This window comes from Trachymyrmex cornetzi, unplaced genomic scaffold (genome assembly GCF_001594075.2).
Source record: "Trachymyrmex cornetzi isolate Tcor2-1 unplaced genomic scaffold, Tcor1.1 scaffold23, whole genome shotgun sequence".
NCBI classification, from domain to species: domain Eukaryota; kingdom Metazoa; phylum Arthropoda; class Insecta; order Hymenoptera; family Formicidae; genus Trachymyrmex; species Trachymyrmex cornetzi.
In genome coordinates this window covers 3,888,303-3,911,422 of record NW_017296956.1, presented here as the reverse complement: position 1 = coordinate 3,911,422, position 23,120 = coordinate 3,888,303, and the positions used below count along the sequence as shown (strand labels likewise).

At 31.8% G+C, this 23,120-nt stretch overlaps 5 protein-coding genes across 7 annotated transcripts in view; 1 reads left to right on the top strand and 4 right to left on the bottom strand.

Moving 5' to 3' along the window:
• The window catches only part of LOC108760632 (uncharacterized), a 1,106-nt gene extending 384 nt beyond the window's left edge, over window positions 1-722 (bottom strand). The window contains exons 1-3 of the mRNA XM_018506689.1: window positions 695-722; window positions 227-459; window positions 7-84 (exon numbers count right to left, since the gene is read on the bottom strand). Of these exons, the coding sequence (XP_018362191.1) occupies window positions 7-84; window positions 227-459; window positions 695-707 (324 nt within the window). The 5' untranslated portion in view covers window positions 708-722. The remainder of the gene's footprint in view (window positions 1-6; window positions 85-226; window positions 460-694) is intronic.
• Window positions 723-1,467: 745 nt separating this feature from the next.
• Window positions 1,468-8,495, bottom strand: LOC108760789 (PAX3- and PAX7-binding protein 1). The gene is made up of 16 exons (XM_018506961.1): window positions 8,068-8,495; window positions 7,066-7,244; window positions 6,252-6,411; window positions 5,902-6,001; window positions 5,620-5,777; window positions 5,424-5,506; window positions 5,131-5,330; window positions 4,844-5,033; window positions 3,896-4,019; window positions 3,558-3,746; window positions 2,945-3,144; window positions 2,721-2,871; window positions 2,433-2,628; window positions 2,140-2,338; window positions 1,866-1,984; window positions 1,468-1,762 (listed from the first exon to the last, which is right to left on the bottom strand). The coding sequence occupies exons 1-16, from the start codon at window positions 8,237-8,239 to the stop codon at window positions 1,711-1,713; spliced, it is 2,472 nt and encodes an 823-aa protein (XP_018362463.1). The 5' UTR covers window positions 8,240-8,495; the 3' UTR covers window positions 1,468-1,710.
• Window positions 8,496-8,787: 292 nt separating this feature from the next.
• Window positions 8,788-18,617, top strand: l(2)05287 (WD repeat-containing protein l(2)05287). Of its 2 annotated transcripts, none has more exons than XM_018506960.1 (16): window positions 8,788-9,127; window positions 9,413-9,525; window positions 9,628-9,829; window positions 10,068-10,252; window positions 10,338-10,457; window positions 10,534-10,721; window positions 10,814-10,972; window positions 11,043-11,236; window positions 11,332-11,516; window positions 11,589-11,752; window positions 11,854-12,043; window positions 12,154-12,332; window positions 12,526-12,698; window positions 12,807-12,992; window positions 18,143-18,264; window positions 18,375-18,617. In XM_018506960.1, exons 2-16 carry the CDS (start codon window positions 9,428-9,430, stop codon window positions 18,562-18,564), a joined length of 2,535 nt encoding a protein of 844 aa, XP_018362462.1. In that variant the 5' UTR covers window positions 8,788-9,127; window positions 9,413-9,427; the 3' UTR covers window positions 18,565-18,617. The 2 variants fall into 2 exon arrangements, with proteins under 2 accessions (XP_018362462.1, XP_018362461.1); XM_018506959.1 differs by having other exon boundaries at window positions 8,788-9,147.
• Window positions 13,674-15,605, bottom strand: LOC108760791 (uncharacterized). The gene is made up of 3 exons (XM_018506965.1): window positions 14,817-15,605; window positions 14,476-14,733; window positions 13,674-13,926 (listed from the first exon to the last, which is right to left on the bottom strand). The coding sequence occupies exons 2-3, from the start codon at window positions 14,569-14,571 to the stop codon at window positions 13,822-13,824; spliced, it is 201 nt and encodes a 66-aa protein (XP_018362467.1). The 5' UTR covers window positions 14,572-14,733; window positions 14,817-15,605; the 3' UTR covers window positions 13,674-13,821.
• LOC108760790 (uncharacterized) lies at window positions 17,372-20,054 on the bottom strand. Of its 2 annotated transcripts, none has more exons than XM_018506963.1 (2): window positions 18,733-20,054; window positions 17,372-17,501 (listed from the first exon to the last, which is right to left on the bottom strand). In XM_018506963.1, the coding sequence occupies exon 1, from the start codon at window positions 19,975-19,977 to the stop codon at window positions 18,742-18,744; it is 1,236 nt and encodes a 411-aa protein (XP_018362465.1). In that variant the 5' UTR covers window positions 19,978-20,054; the 3' UTR covers window positions 17,372-17,501; window positions 18,733-18,741. The 2 variants fall into 2 exon arrangements, with proteins under 2 accessions (XP_018362465.1, XP_018362466.1); XM_018506964.1 differs by lacking the exon at window positions 17,372-17,501 and having other exon boundaries at window positions 18,656-19,919; window positions 20,001-20,034.
• Window positions 20,055-23,120: the final 3,066 nt, after the last annotated feature.

Sequence of the window (23,120 nt, the reverse complement as noted above, 5' to 3'; positions counted from 1 at the left end):
TTCTACAGCATCATCGTAGATATCAATATTTTCTATCACTTTCTTTACATTTCCATTATGCATATTCGTCTTCAATGATTGCAACTAATATAAAAAGTTGAGATATTACATCAGATTATAATTATATAATAAAATTTAAAAAATCATGTACATGTTTTTTATGATAGGAAAAAAGGAAATAAAACAACGAAGAGAAGAAAATTACAGCTACATATTTAAAAAATACCTGTATTGTAACAAAGTCATCTTCCGCATGAATTATGAGTTTTCCATGGAGATTCCACGAAGAAGCTGCGTTGGAAGGCACTAATACACCAGTGCTCGATGTAGCGTTGTAAGAATATATATATTCTTTCCCAGATCTGAATAAACTTTGCGCGACAATCTCGGTACTTAAAAAAAAGAATATGAGTAATGTTCTTCCTATCCCTTGTGCTAGCACAGATATCAAAGTGGAATCTAAAAAAGAAAGACTTTCCTTATATTATCTAATTTATCATTTTCCAGTCTTCTTCAATTCCTTTATGTTTTCACAATTATTGGAAACATGATATATTAGAAACAAGGGAGAAAGTAAACTTTTCTTATTATCAGTAAAGTAATATATATAATTATTAAAATTGCAAATATTTCACTTAAAACAATATAATCGTCTTTTTATTTTTTAATATTTTATATATGTATATGTGTATACCTGTGAACTTCATGATGTGTGATCGTAACTCGGCGAAAGCAAACTGAGTTCACGCAAGTCAAGGAATGACCCTTACCAGTTCTTATCACTGTGACTTACAAATACATACAGGGTTACTTGTGCGTATACATATACAGGAATTATGCTCTCGACGCATTATCTTCAATCATATAGATCGCACGTGTATTATATTATCGTTGACCCTTTTTCTCACAATACACAAGCATATAAAATATATATACACATCTCTTAATTTACGCATAGTAATCCTATAGAAGTATATGCAGAAAAAACTATCAATATTTCAATTGTGCATGATAAAAATTAACAATTTAAGTATTAGCGACTTCAAGTCGCAAAAGTTCAAAAATACATTTAAAACATAAAAATATTTTTATTAAAAACTATATAAAATATGTTTAGTGTTTATATAATATTTCTTTCTCATTTCTCTTCGACGATTATTTTGTTAATTATCGTGAGCAAAAGGTGAAAGAATTTCTAATTATTTTACGCTTGATGTATAAATGCTTTATTATTTGTGTTAGTTTCAGAACCAATTAACTCGAAAAGCATGTGTTTATTAATTTGAAATACATATATCGTTTTTTCGAAATACACATATGTCATTTTTTTTATTATAAATTTGTCAAATTACGTATCTTAGAGAATGTTATATCTTATTGATATAGGAATTGAATATTTTTTCAATTACAGTAATTATTATTTTTACAGGCAAGGCTCGAATATTTACGAGTATACTATTTACAGATTTATTTTCGGCTTATCTATTATGTACAATCGGGAAGTATATCATGTCATGAGTTGTCTCATTTAGTTTATTACTATACAAAATTGTATCTTCATATATTATACATTTGACAATTTACTGTAATGTATCATGTACAGAATCCTATTATACGTTATATGTATAAAATCTATCAACAAGCATATAGATACTAAAAGCAAAAAATTTGACAAAATATTACTGACACATACATATAATAGTCAACATATTATAAGGGCTTAATTATTTTCAGGATGGACTTGGCGTATTCCCAGGCTTCACTATAACACACAAATTTCATTTTAAAAAGAGTTTATATGTTTTGCTCAATTTACAAAATAATAAAACGTTTTGTTGATTGCGACAAACATTATTTATACTTACTTATGTGCAGGGTTTGCTTGATCCAATTGTTCGCTAAGTTGTTGAATAAGTGTGGCGAACATTTTGAGGTGTTCAATAGTTTCTCCTTGTAGCCATGCTCTTGGTAGCGTACTCATAATCTAACAAATATTGATAAACATTTTATTTGTTGTAACTGAATAAAATTAAAGCATTAAAAATATCTTTTATGATGTAGTATTTATTGCAGCGCTTCTCTTAGCGCCGAGACACTACCGTGTTTCCTGATTATATTTTAATGTTAAATATGATATACCATGTTTGCCTTGAATAAAGCGTCAGTTGAACAAGAAACGCGTAATCCAGCGAGCAGGTAACGATTCAAAAGCGAACCAAGTGCCAAATTTTTTAACTGTATATCTCCAAGAATACCTTGCCAACTTAATAAATTGCGCAATAATTTAACAGCCATCGCAAATTGTCTTTGGAAGAATTGATGTTTTGTATCCCAAACTCTGAAATGTTAACTTATGTTAGAAGCAACGAAAGAATAATGTAACTCTCTATACGAGATATCAATTTAATTAATTATATACTGAGTATACTGACTGTTTCGGGAAGATAGGTATAAAAACATCATTTTCAATAGCAGCTTTAATTTTATCTAAAATAGCGTTGAATAAAGTTTCCAACTGTTTACTAGTATCATTCAAATTAGGATATTCCTTTATCAATCGATTTATAGTTCCAACGAGACGTAACGTCTGAGACGTTGACATTGGATCCCATATCTTTTCAATAATAGCTAAAAATTATTAACGTGAAATAGAATTATTTCATTCCTATTTGTAGTTTTATAAATAGCATTATAAAAGATAATTCTTATATCACTCTTACATGTCAATTTTGGTATCACAATTTTTTCAATTGTGGATGGTATTAATCTAACATCTGGATCTCGTTTCAATGATTCTTCTGTTTCTTTATTATCTAAAGCATATAGAAGTAATGTATTATACCACTTTGTCCTTTCTAGATCAGCGCTTTCCTGTAAAAATAATTAGATATTAATTACAAGTATGATTAAGGCCTTTTATTAATGGAAAAAGTGAACAAAATACCATAATCGGATTCCAAGTAAGTAGTTGTAATCTGATAATAGGTGAAATAATTTTAGGTAAACACAACGATACATAAGCTTCTGTATAGGCATCCATGTCTGTTTCTCTCCATGACTCGAATTTTAAAAGGATACCACGTACTGTACAATATTCTTCCATAACATCAGAAAATATATCTTTACAATTATTATCGATTTCATCTGTAATAAAATAAAAATGTTATAATCATAAAAATTATATATTAAAAACATATTAAATGACATAAAAAGTAAATATGAAATTTTATGAAAGAATCGAAATATAAAGTTGATTAATAATAAGATTTTATTCGGACCGACAAGAATTAAACACTAAGTATAAGCATATTCAGGCCTATAACGGTCAAAGCTAGATCTTTTTTGCCTAAATAATTCCGAGTGAATTATCTATATCCTATATATGTATACGCATATATATTATATTTTTGTAGTTATTCAAACTGCGCGCCGAAATTTTTTTGGACTTTATCTAACACAATTAAACTACTGCAATAATATCACAAGTTAAATTAAATTGACAATGTGCTGAAAACGTTAAATAAATTTATTGCGAAAAATATAAAGTTGATTATTACCTTTCGCTTGCTTAAATACAAGATTTTGTTGCTCAGTGACTTCGTCGTCACTAGACATGCCATCAATGTGCTTTGGAATATTTGAAGCTAATTCTCTTGCTCTTCTACGACGGGCTCTTCTACCTTCTCTCTCTGTAGCTCGTCGTACGTGTACTTCTACTTCTGGTCCTCTTCTCATGGCTTGACCTCCTGCAAGACAAAAGAAGTTATAAAATTTGTGTTGCGAAATCTTTCAGTAAAATCTCTAGAGTTGATAAGATTATCAAGCGCCCTCAAAATATACTACCTCAAAATATTCTATCAATTACATTTTCTACACTGATTGGAAATTTACTGACTTGCTGTAGTAGTTATTTCTTCCGCCTGATCTCTCGTGTCTTGTCGTCTTCGTTCCATCAATTCGACTGAACGTTCGCCATATAGATCTAACCAGCGTTGCTCCAAGTCGATGACCAGGGGAAGCTAACAAAAGAATTATACATTTAATGTGATTCAATGAACATATTCTATTATAATAAAATTGATGATGTCTAAACTGAATGGCTTTATGATAATAACAATGCTTAAAAAGCATTAATTTGTTTGTTAATTGAGTTTCATAATTACACAGAAAATTCTTCAACGTGACAAATGTTCACACATTAAATAGATTAGACATCAATTTACTTACCACAGTCAAATTAATTTAATAATCACTTGTATATGATATTTATCTTTATAAAATGTATATAATACAAAATAGCATATAATACAGAGAAGATAATGACCCCCGGCAATGGAACATGTATATGTGCGACATATATGCATACATTTCTTTTAGTTTACGAATAGTTGAACCAGTAAGTTATTACTTTAAAAGATTTTATCTCCCTTTTATTTTATTTATCAAAAGCTCTGGATAAATTAAAAGAGAAACAAATATTGTTTCAGCTTTTTAAGTGATGAATCTTTTGTAATTTAACGCTTCTGAATTTTCGTTACCATTGACATCGTACTAAATATAATTTTAAATCATATAAATTCTTTTCTTTCACTGTATATATTTCACATTCATAAGATGAAACATTATAATAAAAGTATGATAATTCGATCATTATATTAAATGATTCAATTATTTCCAATATATATAATTTATAATCAGAAACTTAAACCTCAGATATCAAAATTTAAAACAAGATTTATTAAAGTCGTTGGTACTTTACTGGGACTGAAGAATTTTTGTCAGCCACATACTGTACGATAAAACCCAGTGCACATAAATCAAACGTGACAGCGTATCAACCCACCTTCTCATCAAGACACTCTACCAAGTCAGTGACATACCCACGCAACTCTTGGTAATATCTGAAGCGTTGTGCATAATGCGGCGTACGAACTTCACTTTCGTCCAATTCTTTCATGGTTTGCTGTAATTCTCCTTCTAAACGCTCCTGATCTTGCTGATGCCGTCTATGCACCTCTTTCAAATTGTCCAACCTTTAAATTATAACATTTAATTAATTAGCATTAATTAGCTTCCATTAATTTTTCTATTGTATAAAAAGCTCGAAACATGTTTGGAGAAATATGGAACCTTGTGCGCATCCTGTTTACAACTTCTTGTGGAGTAACAGGTACGATTTTTGTTGGATCTGGTGGTTGAATAGACGGTGGCGGTGGTGGTGCAGGCATTAATACCATTTCTAAAGGTACACCAGACCCAATCATCTGATTAACATTCATGCCCATTGTATATTGTTGTTGCAACATAGAATCTTGCTGTGCTGCTGCAATCTGCATGTCAAAATATTCCAAGTATTTAACATTGCTTTATATATTTTTTTTATCCTAAATCTCATGGTATGAGATTTTATTAATAAACTTTACCTGAGCACCGGTTACACCTTTTCGAATTTGTTGAGCTTCCCACTCTTCTTCTTCGTTTTCATGCTCACTTTCATTATCTGAAACTAAATTGAAATATGTATTCAAAATTGTGTTACCTTTTATTATTAAATATCTTAGAATTTTTTAATTAGATATACACTACACTTAAAGTTAATTATTATATATAAAAACTCACATTTTAATGGAACTTGAGAAGCAAGAAATGCTTCCCTCCTCTTTTCTTTATCACGTGCTTCAGTGTTGACAGTCATATCTAGTCGATCTTGAGAATCATCATCGTCACTTCGATCATGGTCTTCCTCTCGTATTAGTCTTGACTTGCCCTTGTCATCGCTATAAAAATTAATTTATTGTAATATCATTACAATAATTATATTAATATATTAATTATTATAATACTTATAACAGAAAATTCACGAGTCGTCTATTATATAATCTTAAGAATGAATTGTGCTACCTCTGCTCTTCAATAGGAATGTAATCGGTTCCCAATTCTCTTGCTTTCTGTCTGCGTTTTCTCGCTGCATGAATCATAGCTGCATCAGGTATACATCCACCTGGTTGATATCAAGAGAATGTTATAAAACATAATTAAAAAATATATTAATTTTTAAATGTTAATAAGTTTTATAATATATATTTTGTAATGCTGCTTAGATATAATAACAAAACCTAATACTTTATTTTCCATTTGTTTTGTCAAAGGCATGAATTATTAAATATATACGCAGCAATTTTATTAATTATATGAATTCTAGTAATGATTTTACAACATCATAACTTATATGCATCATCTGAATTACGTACTCTCAAGAAGTATTTTTACAGTTTCAGCTTTATCTGTATTTTTCCGAAATTTGTGACTGCAAGGTTCATCTTCCTCCTCACCCGATGTATAGTCATCTTTTCCTGCTGCCAATGCAGCTCGTCCGTTTAAAATCAGGGGTCCTGTGTTTTTTATTTTAACCTAGCAATAAAGATTATATTTTGTTTAGTAAAGATACACAATTTCAAACAGAAAAATTCAAAATTTTTACGAACAGAATATTCATAAATTTTGAAATACAATATTTTGAAATTAAAAAATACCCGAGTATATTTCTATTAACCCCCCAATAAAATAACAAAGATACAAATATATTTATTAAAAATCATTAAGTTGTAATAAAAAGCTTACAAGTTGATTTGAGTATGTATACACTAAAAAGAAATAATAAACTATTAAGATTTTAAATAAGTTAAGTTAGAACACAATCTTTACATATTTATAATTTAAGCATTATTTATTTTTTGGCACACATAATTTATAAAATAAAAATCATTAGACAAAGTAATATTCCAATCAAATATATAAATTTATGTGACCAAATTTAACAATTAAAAGAACATTTTTGTATTTTTATGTAAACTACTTGATATACATAAGTATACACATAAATTATTATCATATAAGAAACGACATTTAAATAATGTCTCCTTGCTGTACTCCCACAGTTGTTCCAAATCTTGAAACATTAGTCAACGTATCAGGGAGAGACATAAAAAATCCTCTATGTTAAATGATAAATTACTTAAATTGAAGAAACGCTAATAATAATAAAACATCATAGAGATAGCTTACTACTAGATCATCTGTCTTTATTTCTAAATCTTTTTCCTGCTTAATGGATTTATTCGCTTGCTCAGTGTCCACTTGCATTTTCTCTTCACCTTTCTTTTTTCTCCTTTCGTGATCTAGCTGTTTCATCAGCTTTTTGCTCCTCGACGATTTCTTGACTATAAAAACTTCTCCGTCGTCCCCTGTAATTTATTTCAAAATTTAATTTGAATCTAAATATGCAGTATAATTTTCAATACTTGGTAATAGATTTGGAAGAAACAGCATCTGTTAGCATAAATATTTGTCTAAAATAAAACTGTATCGATATTAAAGAGATTATCTGCTATTGATTATCTCCCTGTAAAGGCTCGTTCTACGAGCAAGTAGCATCACATTATCATTCAAATTGTGGACGCTTTCCAGCAACGAACAGATGAACACAGTGTAACACAATAAATCATTACATCTTTAGGTTTGTTTTTTTTTCCATATCCTAGAACTGAATTTTTTGCATTATCTTTTGTCTTTTTCTCTCCACACACACATACAATGTGAAAAGAAAAAGATGAACCATGCAAGAAGTTCAGTCCTAAGGTTAAAAAAATAATAGGCCTTTTGTTATTTGCCAATGTTAAGCAAAGATGAAATGATTCACTGTAGATTTGTTCACATTACATACTCCTACTGATTCCAACGAGTATATTGTAATAAGAACTATGATAGGAATATACTGGAGCAAGTTAGGACCTGTGACGCAAACAAATCTTGTGTTACACTAAGTGTCTATTTTCTATAGCTGGACTAGTATACACTTTTGGAACTTAAAGTAAGATAGGTATATATGTTTGATATTTGGCAAAAGCGAAAAAGAGAGTAGTGCAGTCTAGTGCAGGAATAAACAGACCTAGTGTTGCTAGAAAGCATCTGATATTTGAAATCAGGCAAATATAAAACAGGTTACTCATACACACACTAATTACACACACATATTACATATGTAAAGATGTGTGTATGTATAAACACCTTGTTCCAGCTCCTCTCCAAAGCTGAGGCGCGTCTGCTTTGGTTTATCCTTCTTCGTTTTAACTTTGACCGGCTGCGCGTCCTCCACCTCCATTCTGTTCTCATTATCCTCGTCTTCATCGTCGAAAGGACGTCGGCGTATGTTCCGCTTCGGCTTGTTGAATAATGACATTGTCGTTGCAACGTTGCTCCTCGACAACAGGGTACGGGATAACCGCTCCTCAAACTTGATTGTTAAAAACGCGGGCTGAAAAGCGACACGTGTCGCATTACGGGAGATTGAATCGTTGAACCGTAATTAACTGGAACGTACGCGGTATCACTTCGCATTCAATATGAACGGATCCGCGACGTGCAATACTGAAAATCTTTGCAAACACTCAAATACATATAAGTGGGCAGGCAGATGCAGCCATCCGATGAGGCTAAACGGCACAAAAGTAAATTATAATGGTCGCGAGAGGACACCACCATCGCTTTGCAATGGCGACGCTTTTTTTTCCGATGGTTTCGGCAGAGAGTGGTTCGTTCGGGCAGTTTCGTCGCGCGACCATTTTTACGAACTCCGATTAATCGACCGATTGTTACATTGGAACTGACTAATCGCATTTGCTGTTCAGCAGAAATTGACCAATCACGGTTGAAACTTAATTTACCGATTAGGTTAATTGGCGTTGGTTGAGACCGGCTCTCGGAATATTTAGGCTATATTTTTATTATTAAAAAATAAAATACTTCTCAGTACTTTAAATAATAAAAATATATGTAACGATAATTTTGTGTAATAAGTTAGAATAGAATGGAAAAAGGAAATTTTGATTAGTAATACGCTTTTGTCCAGCCATTCTATTCTCAGTCCTGGGCAACTGAGGTGTAATACTCCACGTAATTCACGTTGCAAATGAATTGGTTGGTCAATTTGTAAAATTCTTTCTTTTAACTAGTTAACGAAGCATTTGCAACGTTAAATAGATTACATTCTTTCATAAAAAAGTGAAGTATTGTGCACCTATCTGCATCTGCACCAAAACCATGTGGAGCATGTGGACTGTATAGATATGTACCTGCACGTGTATGAAGGTTAAGATGTTAAACTAGAAATTTTATTTATATAATTTTTAAGTAAATATATTTATGTAATTTTAAACGTTTTATGTGTGTGCACACAAGTGTCAAAATGCAATTGAAATTGTTTGAAAAAAAAAACTTTAATCTTATGGATACATAAGTGTAATTTGCTGGATTGTTTAGCTTAATAAAAGGTTAACGCTTATGTCCGTAAAATTAGAGTTTACGGACAATTTACATTGTATTTTGATATTTGGGTGTATATATATATAAGTAGAAAGACGGTGGAAATATGACTGTGAAGATGAAAGGCGACGGAAATATGGTCGTGAAGAGGAAAGGCGGTGGAAGTATAATTGATCAACGTCCACTGTTTTCTAGCGATGGAGAGTAAGTTTAATTTTAGTTTCTATTTTAAATTCTATTTTATTTTCTTGAGGTTTTAGTCAGGCATTATATATAACAATATGTAATGTATATTTTGTATTTCAGAACTCTGTACATAGCGTGGAAGAATGTCATAAGGGTATACAGCACGCATACAGGAGACTTTGTGCGAGAGTTCGAGCCCTTGGGTTACAGAATTGCCGGAGTAATACCGCATCCAGATAACGCCAGTATTATTATTGGTTGTACCGAAAACAGTGAACTGTATTTCTGGAATTGCCAAAGTGGAATAATTACTAAGAAATTAGTAAGAGCTTAAAACGTTATTTTTTTTATAAATAAAAGTAACATTATCTTTAATATAAAAGAAACATCTTTAATATATATTCAAATTATATAATAGATACATAATGTGTACTTGTTATTAATTTTTATCTCATATACTTGGATTTTTAACTTTTAACTCTTTGAGTTCTTAAATAATTTCTTTCTTGTTTATTACAAACTTGTAGGTATTAAATGATATTGTATTTATATTTTTACAGCAATTAAAATTTCTAGCAAATGACAAAGCAAAAATTAAAACCTTTCACATTGTAAAACACAGAACAGCTCAGGGAAATGAAATATGTCAAACATTAATAACTCATTTCTCTGATTGTGGAAACAAAATATATGTACTTTTATTTGATATAGAAACTGGAACATTTATAAAATCAATATGTATCTGGTAAATATTTTAAATTTTTTTTCTAAGTTTTGTTTGATAGTTACGTAACTCATTTTTGATAATTTATTATTTACTTTTTTTTTAGGACCAAGTCACAAGAGTATTATACTGATATAATTGGGAATCATGGAGAGAATTTAATAGCACTTTCACATGAAACAGATTTACATATATTAAATCCAGCTAGAAATTTAGTTGATACAATGTAAGATATTTTGGAATTATGTATAATTATTTATATGTGTGATAGAATATATTTTAAATACTTAATTTTGATGTAGACACAAGACTGGTAAAACTGGTAGAGTACCTACTTGCATAGCGGGACATCCAGAAGAAGAATGTGTTGCCACCGGAGATTCTACAGGTCGTGTATTAGTATGGAGAAATTTATTCCAAACTAGACCATATACAGCCGTTTTTCATTGGCATACGTTACCGGTTACAGAAATAGTGTTTAGCAAGTCAGGTAATAGGCGTTAAAAATTTATATTTGCAAAGTATTTTTCACAAAGCAGTAATTTAATATGGCACGATATAACACATTTCTTTGTTTTACAGGTGGCCATATGTATACAGGTGGTGGTGAGTGTGTATTGGTAAAATGGACTTTAGCAAATCCCAAACATAAATCATTCCTTCCACGATTACCGGCGCCTATTAAACATCTTACTATTGCACCAGATAATTTATATGTTGCTGTATCGACTTTAGACAATGGTACAATTTTTTATCATGAAAATTCGAATTAATATAATGAGTTTATGACTAATTATGTTTTTACTATAAGGTATTGTTATTGTAAATCCTCAAAGAAAATTAACATCAGTGATACAAAACTTTACGTGGGGTGTTGCTTCTTCATCCAAAGATCTATTTCCTGCGGGGCTTATCGTTGACCCAAGAACAGGTAGTCTTGTTCTAAATAGTCGTACTGGACACGTACAATTTTATAACATTCATACAAAAAATCTGTTGTACAATGTGAGTAGATTACTACATATTAAAAGCAAAGCGATATAAAAAGAAAATTTGAATAAATAAGTAAAAGACTAATAAAACTTTGATAAATTTTTCAGATTAATATAACTGCTCAAAATTTTCTGACCCAAGAACGTGATGTAATTATTGTAAATACAGAAGTTACAAAAATAGCTCTAAATCATGATGGTACATGGATGGCAACAGTTGAAGAACGAAATGATAAAGTTTCATCTATAGAAGTTAGATTAAAATTCTGGCTCTATGATTTGAAAAAGCAAATGTAAATATATATAAATCTTATATTTGTTGAACTAACACTGCAATACCAATATATAACTTATCAACATTCTAGATTTGTATTAAATACATCTATTGAATTACCTCATGAAAATGGAATAAATGCGCTACATTTTCAACCAGATACGACATTTGACGATGGAGAATGGTTAGCTGTTACCACTGGGAGAGATAATAAATTTAAATTATGGAATTTGAAAAAATCGTCCACTGTAGAAGGTACATATATCTAATTATCTATTTTGTGTAATAAAATAGCTTCATTAAAATTTAGCGAAATGTATGTATATTATTATTTGTTATAATTATATTTATTATAGATAAAGAGACAAAACACTGGTATTGTTACGGAGTTGCAGATTATCGTAATCTAGCCACTATAGATGCGGGTTTTTCAGTTGATGGTTCGTTATTAGCTGTTGGTTTTAATTCTACCTTAACTTTATGGCTGCCTGAAACCTGCGAGTTAAAATCCAGCCTTACACATTCTCAGTATAATGAACCAATATCGTAAGTCAAGAAAAATAAAATATATCCTATAATTATTTTAATAAGTACATTCTTAGTTAAACATGGAAAACGATCTTTATAAAGGCATAATTGTAAAATGTTTACAATAGACGAATAGAATTCGGCAAACACGAGGCCTGTCATCTTGTTGTGGTTGTGTCTCAGCAGCACATAACAGTTTGGAATATTTTAACTCTTGCTATAACATGGAGTGTACCCTTGAATGTCGTGAGTCTCACATGTGACTTAAAATCTACATACATGGCAGCATTTACATCTGACAATTCATGTATGTTGTACAGTATATAAATGCCTCTTTATTATATACTATTTATTTTTATATATTGTAATATATATATATATATATATATGTTGTTTTTTTATCATACAACAATCTCATAATCACATCATTATGTATATTTTCTTATATTTTTATCGTATTTTATTATTGTGTTTTAATAGAAAGATTTATTTGCTTTTAGTATATGTGTTTACACCACAAAGTGCAACACTCATTTATAAGAAAACGTGCCTTATTGAAAGTACCAGTTCTATATTAGCGGCTACTTTCGTACCTCATCTACAGGAAAAACGTAATCCTTCCTTTGGCCAATGGCAACGAAAATCACAATTATTCTTTTTGAATTCAAATCAGGTATATTTTTAGATTAAATAAATTTATGTCTAATTGTGTAATGTTTGAATTAATTTGATATGTAAATATATTTATATTTTATTACCTATTATTGTACTCTCTGTTTAGGAATTGCTCACATTGGAGCCAGAATCTGAAGCGAGTGTTTCTTTAGAGATTATTTCAGACAAAGGAACTATGCCATTGACTGTTTTCTCCAACTTTATAGCGACTCAAACGTCTTCAAGCAAAGAGCCAACTGTCGCGCAAGTTCATGAACATCTTGGCATACCAGCGAAAGGAATGATACAAGAAGTAAGTAGAATTTTGCGTTTTGAACATTTTTATGCAAAGATTCCTTCAAGTCGCATTCTTTATGTATAAATTTTCTGAAATTAGAAAACATTTTTATGAAATAAATATATTATAATTAAAATCAATTTAAAATAGTATATTGTAATTTATATTTTGTTATGTCATAAACAAATTGAAATATTTGCGACTTTTAGGATTTTTGATAAATTTCTTCTGTCAGCAATATTCTTGCAATTAGTATGCCAATAAAAAAATTTATTTGGAAAATATAAAAAAATTTTATTATATTTGAGATCAAATTTACATTAAGTAAACAAACTGAGACAATTTGCAAAATAAATAAGAGTTTACTAAGCTAAAGTAAATGTAAAAAAGGAATAGAAGATAACAAATGAATTATTTATACATATTCTATAAGAGAGAAAATATAAAAATTCATTTTAATATTTTTTTTGCATGTATCTCATGTAAAATTTAAAATCAATAGACATGAAAACAGAAGTCTTTTGAAAATTTCATACATATATGTATATGCAGATAAAGGATTTATCAATGAAAATTAAATTATAAAATATGATATTTCTCTTATCATGATTGTCAGTCGCACTTAATGCAGATTTCTTCGATATAAAAACATTCTAAATTCTTTTTCTAACATAAATGCTTTTATGGATGTCTTTATATAATTTAATTTAATATTTTTAAATTTTATTTAAATAAACTTAAATTTATTTAATTTAATGAGTTGAAACGGAGTGTTCTGCACGATTGGACGACGAAATTTGCCATAATGTATTGCCAATCGTGGATCATATTGAATGTCCATTTGTCAGTGTCTTCTTCCCGAGCGATAATTCCGACAGCGACGGACAAAATCAAACTTTCTATAGCGGAGACAATGCCATTGTGGAATCTGCCTCATATTCTCGATCGCCTGCAAATTATATAGCTTAAACAGAATTATTAGGATTACTGTAAACAAAAGACTAAAAAATTACCAGTGCGTTAGAAATTAATGAAAGTGCGAATAGGAGGAAAAAAATTATCTAACATAATGTCCGATCGCATTAATCGAAATCAGGTCGAAGCTACTGACAATGAGAAGGATTAGAAGTTATTGACATCTTGGCGAAAAGTCTTCCTATTTACTTAAGATCATGTACCACCTACGGCTCAATATGGTTGGACACATCATCGCACTCTCAGACAAATAAAGATTAATTTAACGAGGACCGTTCAATGACCAACGTCCACTTGTACTTTCGACATCCCACGTGCTTACAATGGAGAAAAATATGAGGTGCATTTCTTATAATTGACGCTCAGCGAGAAAAGAGAACGTTATGCTTGTGCGTTATTTGCGTCTTGTACATTAGCAAAATCCCGTGATTTAAAAAATCAGTAAATCGCATAATTTTCAACTATATATCATTCTCAATATTAGTATCGACTCCGACGAGATATCGCATACAAAGACACTTACTGCTTCGCTGTTGCTGGCGGGATATCCGAAGGCGATCACTGCGAGTAGTAGTGTTGTAAACAGGCACGACATCAATTTTAATGCAGTTAGCTTCATTCTTGAAACCGGCTTTTGTTCCGGTGAAATGGGAATGCTTAAGAAGGTCTCGACTCTGGATTTTTTTGGAGTTCTTTTCTCAATTCTCTCCAGCCTATTCCGTCTTCTCGATTAATGATTACAATCGGATTCCTCTTCGAGTTCTTCCTAAACAGTTTCTTCCTTCAGCGAAAAATTCAAATTAATCGAAATTTATCTGCATCAAAGTGTTCCACAGAGCTACGTCAAGTGGTTTTACCCATTACAATTTTTTATCAATGCGTGAAGTCAATGAACCAACACAGTCCAACGCGAAGAAGATAGTAGGCGAAAAAATATTTAATAGTCCTTATAACAATCGGAGGACACAGGGCAGACCCTTCATGTGTGTTCCAACGCTCCGCGAACGACTGGCTTTCAGCAGAAGTCTCGCCATGATTTAATATAGAGACTCCCACCCTCTCACGGCGTTCTAGTTGTCCCTTTAGGACGACTGAACAACAGGAAAACTTCGTTGGAAATCCTGTGCTTCTCACGTCACAATCGTTGTATTGCGAACTCTATTGCTTCGGCACCTATTCATATGCATTCTTACGTGTATATATATATATTTTAGTTTATTTTGACGACGTTATCACAAAGTCGTCTTTTCTTCGTGTGGGCGGAAAGTTGGCCTGGCAAATTGAACAGTGCGAGGTAGCGTTGTATTGGAAAAAGCAGATAAGGGCAAATGTAACATGCATCGCATTCGTATCGAATAATTAATCCGACGTGTTAAAAATAAATTCAAGAAAAATATCTCATCGAGAAATTTATCGAAAGTAGTTACGCGCAAGACGTAACGTATTCTACTGCTATCAAAAATGTACGCGTTTTAAAAGTAACTTCGTCTGTCGCTGTTCATTCTTATTAAAAACACTTAGGATTTTAATTATCATTTTGAGATTTAAAGTGCGTGTTCTTGAAAATTGACTTACATGATCATTGAACTTGTTGTGCACTGTAACAAGGTGTTTTATCTTAATTAAAACATTTTACTCGGAGCATTGAAGAAATATTTTGTGACAAAGTTAGTCAAAATGAGAGAAAAAATTTATAATATTTCATAACATTTGAATTGAATAATCTATTGTTTATGATTTTTTATGTTCAAAAATAGACATCTGAACATCTTCATTTAGTCAGGTCAGTTTCAAATTTTATCTGATTTATAAATCTAGCGATACGGCACGATCTCAATACAAATTATATCACATCAAAAATGTATTGTTGAAAAGAATAAACATATGATATTGAAACAGTTGAAATGACTTCATCCGAACAAAATCCGGGCAAAATAAACGTCACGAAAAATTACTCACTTTACGATTATCCGAATATGTAAAAATATGGTGAAGTTTGTATTTCGCTTAATTTTCAAAGTATTTCACCGCATTGATTACAATAGGACACCTTGGCGCGATGCGAAAATAGCAAACGCTGTTGCAGAATTGTCTGAGATTGCTTGCAAATGTAAAACCAGGCCAGCAGGAAAACAGTCTTATCTTCTTCGCTGACCGTCTCGATTGTTGCGATTGATACCTACTAATAAAATGCCACACCGGTACAGAGGGCAAAGTTTAAATCAATCTGTCTCATTGACACACCACTACCAACGTTTTGTAATGATATTTTATGATTTTACACTATACCTTTAATTTTTTTAATTTGTTAGCATTTTATATTTATCTAAATTAATTTATGGATTTCTTATTTCTTTAGTTTATTTATATTCTTAATATCTGTTGATGACTTCAATATTATTTATTTATACTTTTCACAAGTGAACGTCTTAAATTGCAAAAGTAGTACAAAATAATTAACGTTATCAGTTGAAAGATTACGTTTACAATAGGTATTCTAGATGGTCAAATCTTAAAATCCTATGGATTCTATACTTGGACCGAAACATTTGACCATTTTAATTTAGACACAAAATACTTCGAGAATGCATTTTTGAAAAAAGTATTTCAAATAAAAGTTGTTTCAAGAAGACTATCAAATAAATTATTTAGATTTTGGATTCAAGGCTTACTTCGGGCATAATAAAGTCTAAGGTGATTTTGTTTCGATAGAAACGTCTGTTATAGATTCGTATTTTATAGAAAAAAATAAGGAACATTTGTTCCTTGTAATTTTTCACTAAATCTCCTTTAATAGTGCTCAAAGTTCTTATCTTGAAATACATATCGCTCAACGAAGGCAAGACCAGCGGACAATTTTTTTTATATATTGAAATAAATTGCCTTCATTGGCTTAATTTTCCGCTAGTCCTGTTTTTATTGGCCGGTATGTATTTCAAAATAAGAACTTTGAGCGTTATTTTGCGCCTATTAAAGGAAATTTAGTGAAAAATTATCAAGAACAAATTTCTTTATTTTTGTTCCATAGAATACGAATCTGCGATAAAATATAAGCGTTCCCAGAAAAAAAATTTGGACCTTATTGGGTCCAAAGTGGGCCCTAAACCTGATCACCTAGATCACCTAGACCTTTGATCACCTAGAATACCTACTTCAAGTGTAATTTTTCGATTAATAATGTTAGTCTTTTAATATCATTTTTGCAATTTGGACCGTGTAAGACATCCACTAATTATAGTCTATTAAAACATTCGCACTAAATGGAAAGGCTAGACATGTTTTTCTACGCTAAAAATAGCGGTTTTGCGCTTAAAAATAGACCAGAATATCTTCTTTTTTTACGTTTCACATATTATGCGCAAGTACTTTAATAAGTACTTTATGAATAACCGCGTCACATGTCATAAACGTCAGACTTTACGCGTATGTAATTGTCTTGATTATAGTGATAATAAGCTATATTCTGGCCATCTCAGTCATTTTTCGTATGAACAGCTTTGCGAATATTGTCGTCATGATTCTTTGAAATTGACCGACAATCGCGTCATTCTGAAATGAGAAATGTCAAATAATATAAATATGGACTAAATGCATCATAATGTCAGTAATTATTGCTACTTGTGAGAGATGAAATAAAAGATTTTTCCTTAAAATATTTTTAAAGGAGTATTATAAATCTGCATAATTTTACGAAATAATTGCGTATTATTTAAAGTATTCATTTATTCGAAAAGAAAACCGTTGTATTTAATAATATAACAATATAAACTTGTTATTCAAACAGCAGATATTTATCAACAAAATTAAAGTGCATTTTAACTTTTCGACTATAATACATATATATGCGCATTTGTCACTAAAGTGTACACGTTACGGAGAATATTCGTGTGGGTTGCAACAGACGAATCAACCTAGATCTGAAGTAGAAGATTGCAGGAATTGCACAAATTTCACTTGGAGGTGTGCTGTGTGTCAGCTTTAAAATTAATTAACCAGTCATCTAACCGACCGATTATCACAAGTGCCGCATACGTGGCAAACATACTTTTGAACCTATCTTGCGACCGAAGCGTTCCATTAATGTCTACAACGTTGTTTTTTTTTTTTTTTTTTTTTTTTTTTGATCGATGGTTCCACAGAGTATATTCGCTTATAATCACTTAACATTTATCATCGTTCTTGTTTTTCAGTTACTTAGCGTTCCAGCTCATACTTTGCCACCGATGAGACTGCTGTGCACGTCATTTATTTTGTCGCTGGCAGGACAACAACCGTTAAAAAATCAGAATTCCAGAAATGCCGAAAACTCTAGGTATACAGAATAAACTTGTGCAAGTTACATTTGCTAAAGTTGTCAGACTTTATTACTTTGCTTTATGTGAATGAACATTGTGTATATATTTATTCTTTTATAATTTTCAGAGATAGCGATGACGATGGTCAGGACAATGCTTCAGATGTAAGTGATATCGAGATATTACCGCCGTCGAAACCTGTGGTCACGTCGACGAATGAGAAAGAGGATATGGATGAAGATGCAAACGCACAGCTTACCAGTCACGACTGGTCTTTCCTATCTGCTATATTTCCTGATCAAGATAACATTCTTTGATTCGTGTAAAAATTATTGTGCGAACTATGATGGTAAGATAATAAAATTATCAATTATTGATCAATACATCTCTCGTAAAATAAAATATATAAAAGACATACAAAGTGCAGTGATGAAACGTTAATAAAAGATTTGGATGCGTGCGAATCAACTATATAAAGTATATACCTAATTTAATTAAGATGGTTTTGGTAATTGATCTAATCGTGAGGCAAGTTCGGCAAGTTCGATGACAGCTTCGCTGATCCTTTTATTGTAAACTGGATCTTTCTTCATGTTTAAGAGGACAAACTCTTTCTTGTCTCGAAAATAAAACTTGACGTAAGATGCCGGATTGTTCATTACTTGCGCGGCAAGATTATCGTCCATTAAAACCGTAGGAAAGAAGAGTACCGTGGCAATAACGGCGCCTAGACGTTGTTCTTCCATACCTTCGATTAGCTCTGACCATGAGGGTATTTGCACACGGATTTCGTGCATGTTTAGAGTCTCCTGCAACGTGTCATAATAATGACGCAACATTGTACTCTCCCAAGTTTCTCGGAAGCTCCGGTCTGTGCACAGATACAATAATTGTGCCACGTCATGCGCCAAGGGAGAATATCTCAATAATTGGAAGTCTACCAGCAAGCATTTAGGCGGCACGTCGTTATTGAAGAGAAGATTGTTAGCCCAAAGATCCCCGTGACTAACCACGTTCGTCTTTGTGCGCGATGGCTTTATAGAATGATATATCTCTTCGCAGACCGAACGTATCAGATCGGGATCATATCCCAAATGTTCGGCTACGACTGTGGCTACATCGATGCCTGATTGCATCCACTCCCGCGTCATTCCTTCGTGAGCGTAGCCTCTCTCCACGAAGGCGTCAGGATACAGCCGGTTGAGAGATGTGCCGAGACGAGTTTCCGCTAGCAAAGAAGCGGCATGCATTCGCGCGAGAGCACTTAAACCCGCACATATTAGTGACTTATCGAATAACTTGTCCCGTATCGAGTAGCCCTTACCACTTAATTCCTCAAAAACTATCGAATCGCTTTTTACTTTGTAGCACATCGCCGCCCATGGTTCTCCGCAATATCCTTCGAGAAGTAATGGCATTATGGTGCTATAAAATGTTGTTTCTTGCTTGAAGACACCCTTTTTTATAATGTAGTCGGCTGAATCGGGCAGGTCATAAGGTACGGCCTTGATAAAGAATGAAAGAGTAATGGTTTCCTTTTTTCTCATAGCTGTTACATCGAGCCGATAATGAGAGCTAAGGTATCCGAGCCTGCCGTTGGAGTACGGTCGAATAGCGTATTCTATTAGATCGGTGTCATTACTCAGCGCGCGTTTTGTTATCTCCTTCACTTCTTCAAAAAAGAACAATTTGTTAATATCATTATTCTTGGTGACATTGATGGTTTCCATTTGTAAGATATTCTTTTATTCACCGTATCAGACAACTGTGTTCTTTCCGTAAACGATACTTTCGGGTAATTGAGAATATCGGGACAATCGGTTCTTTATATACTGTTGTATACATGTCGACGATGCATTATATTTACTTATTTATTAACCGATCCTGTTGCATATATATATAACGTAATATTTCCATCAAGATATCTTCCGATAAAAGCTTTCATCACATGACATTTTCAGAATGATGTAATAAAATTAAGCTTGATATACGTTAAAATCATCTGTTTCTTGTACAGGGTGTCTCAGATACTCCTCATCTCTATATTTCTTTTATCTTTGCATGATAAAGTTTAGTCCAAAATATGTTCAGACAATAGTTTTAGGGTTTAAAAAGATCTACTACTCATCTTATTAATTTGACTTTGAGTAACGTCATTAAGGTCAAATCAAGGTTACATTCCTCGCTTCTGACGTCACGATTCCAACATGGCCGTCGCGACTACTCAGCAGCCTTAAGTACTTTTTGAATTATAAGATTTGAAAGTTACAGTACCGTCGGCATTAGAGCATTATCTAAGGTGTTCGATTGATGATTAAAACCTTTTAAATGTTGTTCAGAGTCATGATCTTGACATCATTATTAAGATTAAGGCCTTTAGAAGTTGTTCTCTTTATTTTCATTTTTAGTGTAAAAGTAAAAGTGTATTTTTTTACACTAAAAGTGAAAATAAAAGGAACAATTTTATATGTTTTTAATTAATAGTAAAATTATTTGTCGACTGAGATTTCATTAAAAAATAAAACAAAAAGCACTCTTAATAGAAGCTGAAAATGTTTGAACGATTGCAACAATCATTCAATTTTTATATATTAATATGATAGAACATATAAATATACGATTTTGAGTTTCAGAGATTTAGAGTTACTTTCACGAGAATATTTTTAGACTGCAGCTAAGATCTTTTATACCCATGATAAATCTTTGGGTTGATGCTGGTTCGTTCGCCGATAAGACATCTGTATAAAAACGTCATAGTGTTTGATCAAAATCTGCATCAGACTTACGTATATCGCAACACTGTAAATACTTACCTTATCCAGACATGTGAAATCCAAAACTGCATTTTATCTTTGCCTTTTGATATCCTTCACTTTGTATTTGATGATTGCTGAGTATACAAGGAAAAAATAGGTTTTTGTGCTGGGGTATCTAAAAATTTAGCTATTATATGATACAGATCTGAAAATAATTTTATTGGACGATCTAACAAAGTTTTTTTAGATATTTTAGTAATTAAACCCGTTTCTTTTCGTGTATAATAAAAAATATTTAAGATTGTAGTAATATGAGTCGTATCTTACTAGAATTTTACATGACAACTTTTAGATTAAATTAAAAAGACTAAAACGTAACTTAGAGTGTACTAAAATATGAATACGAACTGCCGTTACAATCTTTGGTTTTGTGGAAGTTTAATCAATTTATTTTATCTTTCAGATAAAATTGAAAAAAGATAGAAAATCAATGAAATCATTATTTATTTTCGCTGCAGCAATGAGCTGTATTTAATCAGTTTTTACAGGAACAAAATAACGATTAATTAGCGACTGCGCGACAAAAGCCTTGGCTCGTTTATGACGATGTCAAGATGACAAGATTGCGTGCTTTATGGTGCAGTTGACAAAAAAAGCGCGGCGCTCCTTGACCTGTATGCAGCGAATTTGTCGTCAGACAATATATCCCACGCATATTTCTCAAACAGCAGCTGAAATTCAACGTTATTCCACACGCACTCTTGCACGAATATCTCATCTTCATCTGTACAAATGTGTGAAATGGAAATATTGCGTTCTCCTCTCTTTAAACTAATCAAAATGAAGATCGAAGTGTAAATTAGGAACAGCGAAACGTAAAAGAGATGTTAAATTAATTATTTCTTAAAACGTAAAAAATAAATCACACAAGTAATTGAATAGATAATTTTTTTCGAATTTGTGTCGGAGACTATCGGAGACCTCTCGTTGCAAAAGCATGTATTATTGCACGATTAAAATCAACGAATTGTAAGCCGGTAGAAATGTCGACAGTTGGTTACATTCTAAATTGTAAACCTTGTGGAAGTTACCTAAATTATCGTCAGTAAGCATACACATGCACGTTGTGATCACATTTGCGATCGATCGTACACTTGATTATGTAAATAGGCCGACTAAAAGAAAATTTTATCCAAATGTATAACAAAGTTGACTTCTACAATTTGTTTAATTAGCTGATTAATGTTTCTTACCAGACTGAATGTTTGCTCATGTGCACCTCAATCGAATCTTTGGACACATGTCTGCGGATCAGAGAAATATGGTTTCGAATATTTAAGCAGAAAGAAAAGAAAAATTTTTTTTCCTTTCTCTCTCTCTCTCTCTCTTTTTAATATAATAAAGATTATTATTGAGTTACTATCTATTTTTATTACTTTTTTGATACATCCAGTGCGATGTATGATCAGGTGTGACCGGCATATGGAGTATATTTTTATAGCTGGGCAAAGTACAATTAATTTTTGGACTCGTTTTTATTCTAACTCAGAGACTCGTTCAAGCGATATGCAAAAGAAACAGATTGACTGAATGAATTTTTAACAAGATAATGAAATTGTTATTTATTTAAATTATTAAATTCGACGGTATGTGTGTGTGTATGCGCGCGCGCGCGCGCGTGTGTGTACACATAAAATTATTAATTTCGACGATAGTTGACTAAATTCGATGATAGTCATCTTTCTTGTACAAAATTTAAGTCAGATGAAAATTTGTGCGTTTCTTTATTCTACGCTTATTTACGTAAAATTTTTAGCTCTACAATTTTTAATGTGACACAAATTCGCTCGTTCCACAAGGACGACAATTGTTGTAGATATTTTTGCCTTGAGTCACAACAAGAATCACGTTGAGAATGTCGTAGCGATTGTTTCACGTTACCACAAATTGATTTGGAGGGATTTAGGAGGTTGTAAATGTGCGTGCATGCGTGTGCGCGTACGCGCGCGCGCGTGTATGTGTATGTATGTGCTGAAAAACGCCTCGAGATATCGTCGTCGGCTTTAATGGCCCGAGCATAAAAAGTTAGAGAAAACGTAGCTAGAAAAAACAAAGTT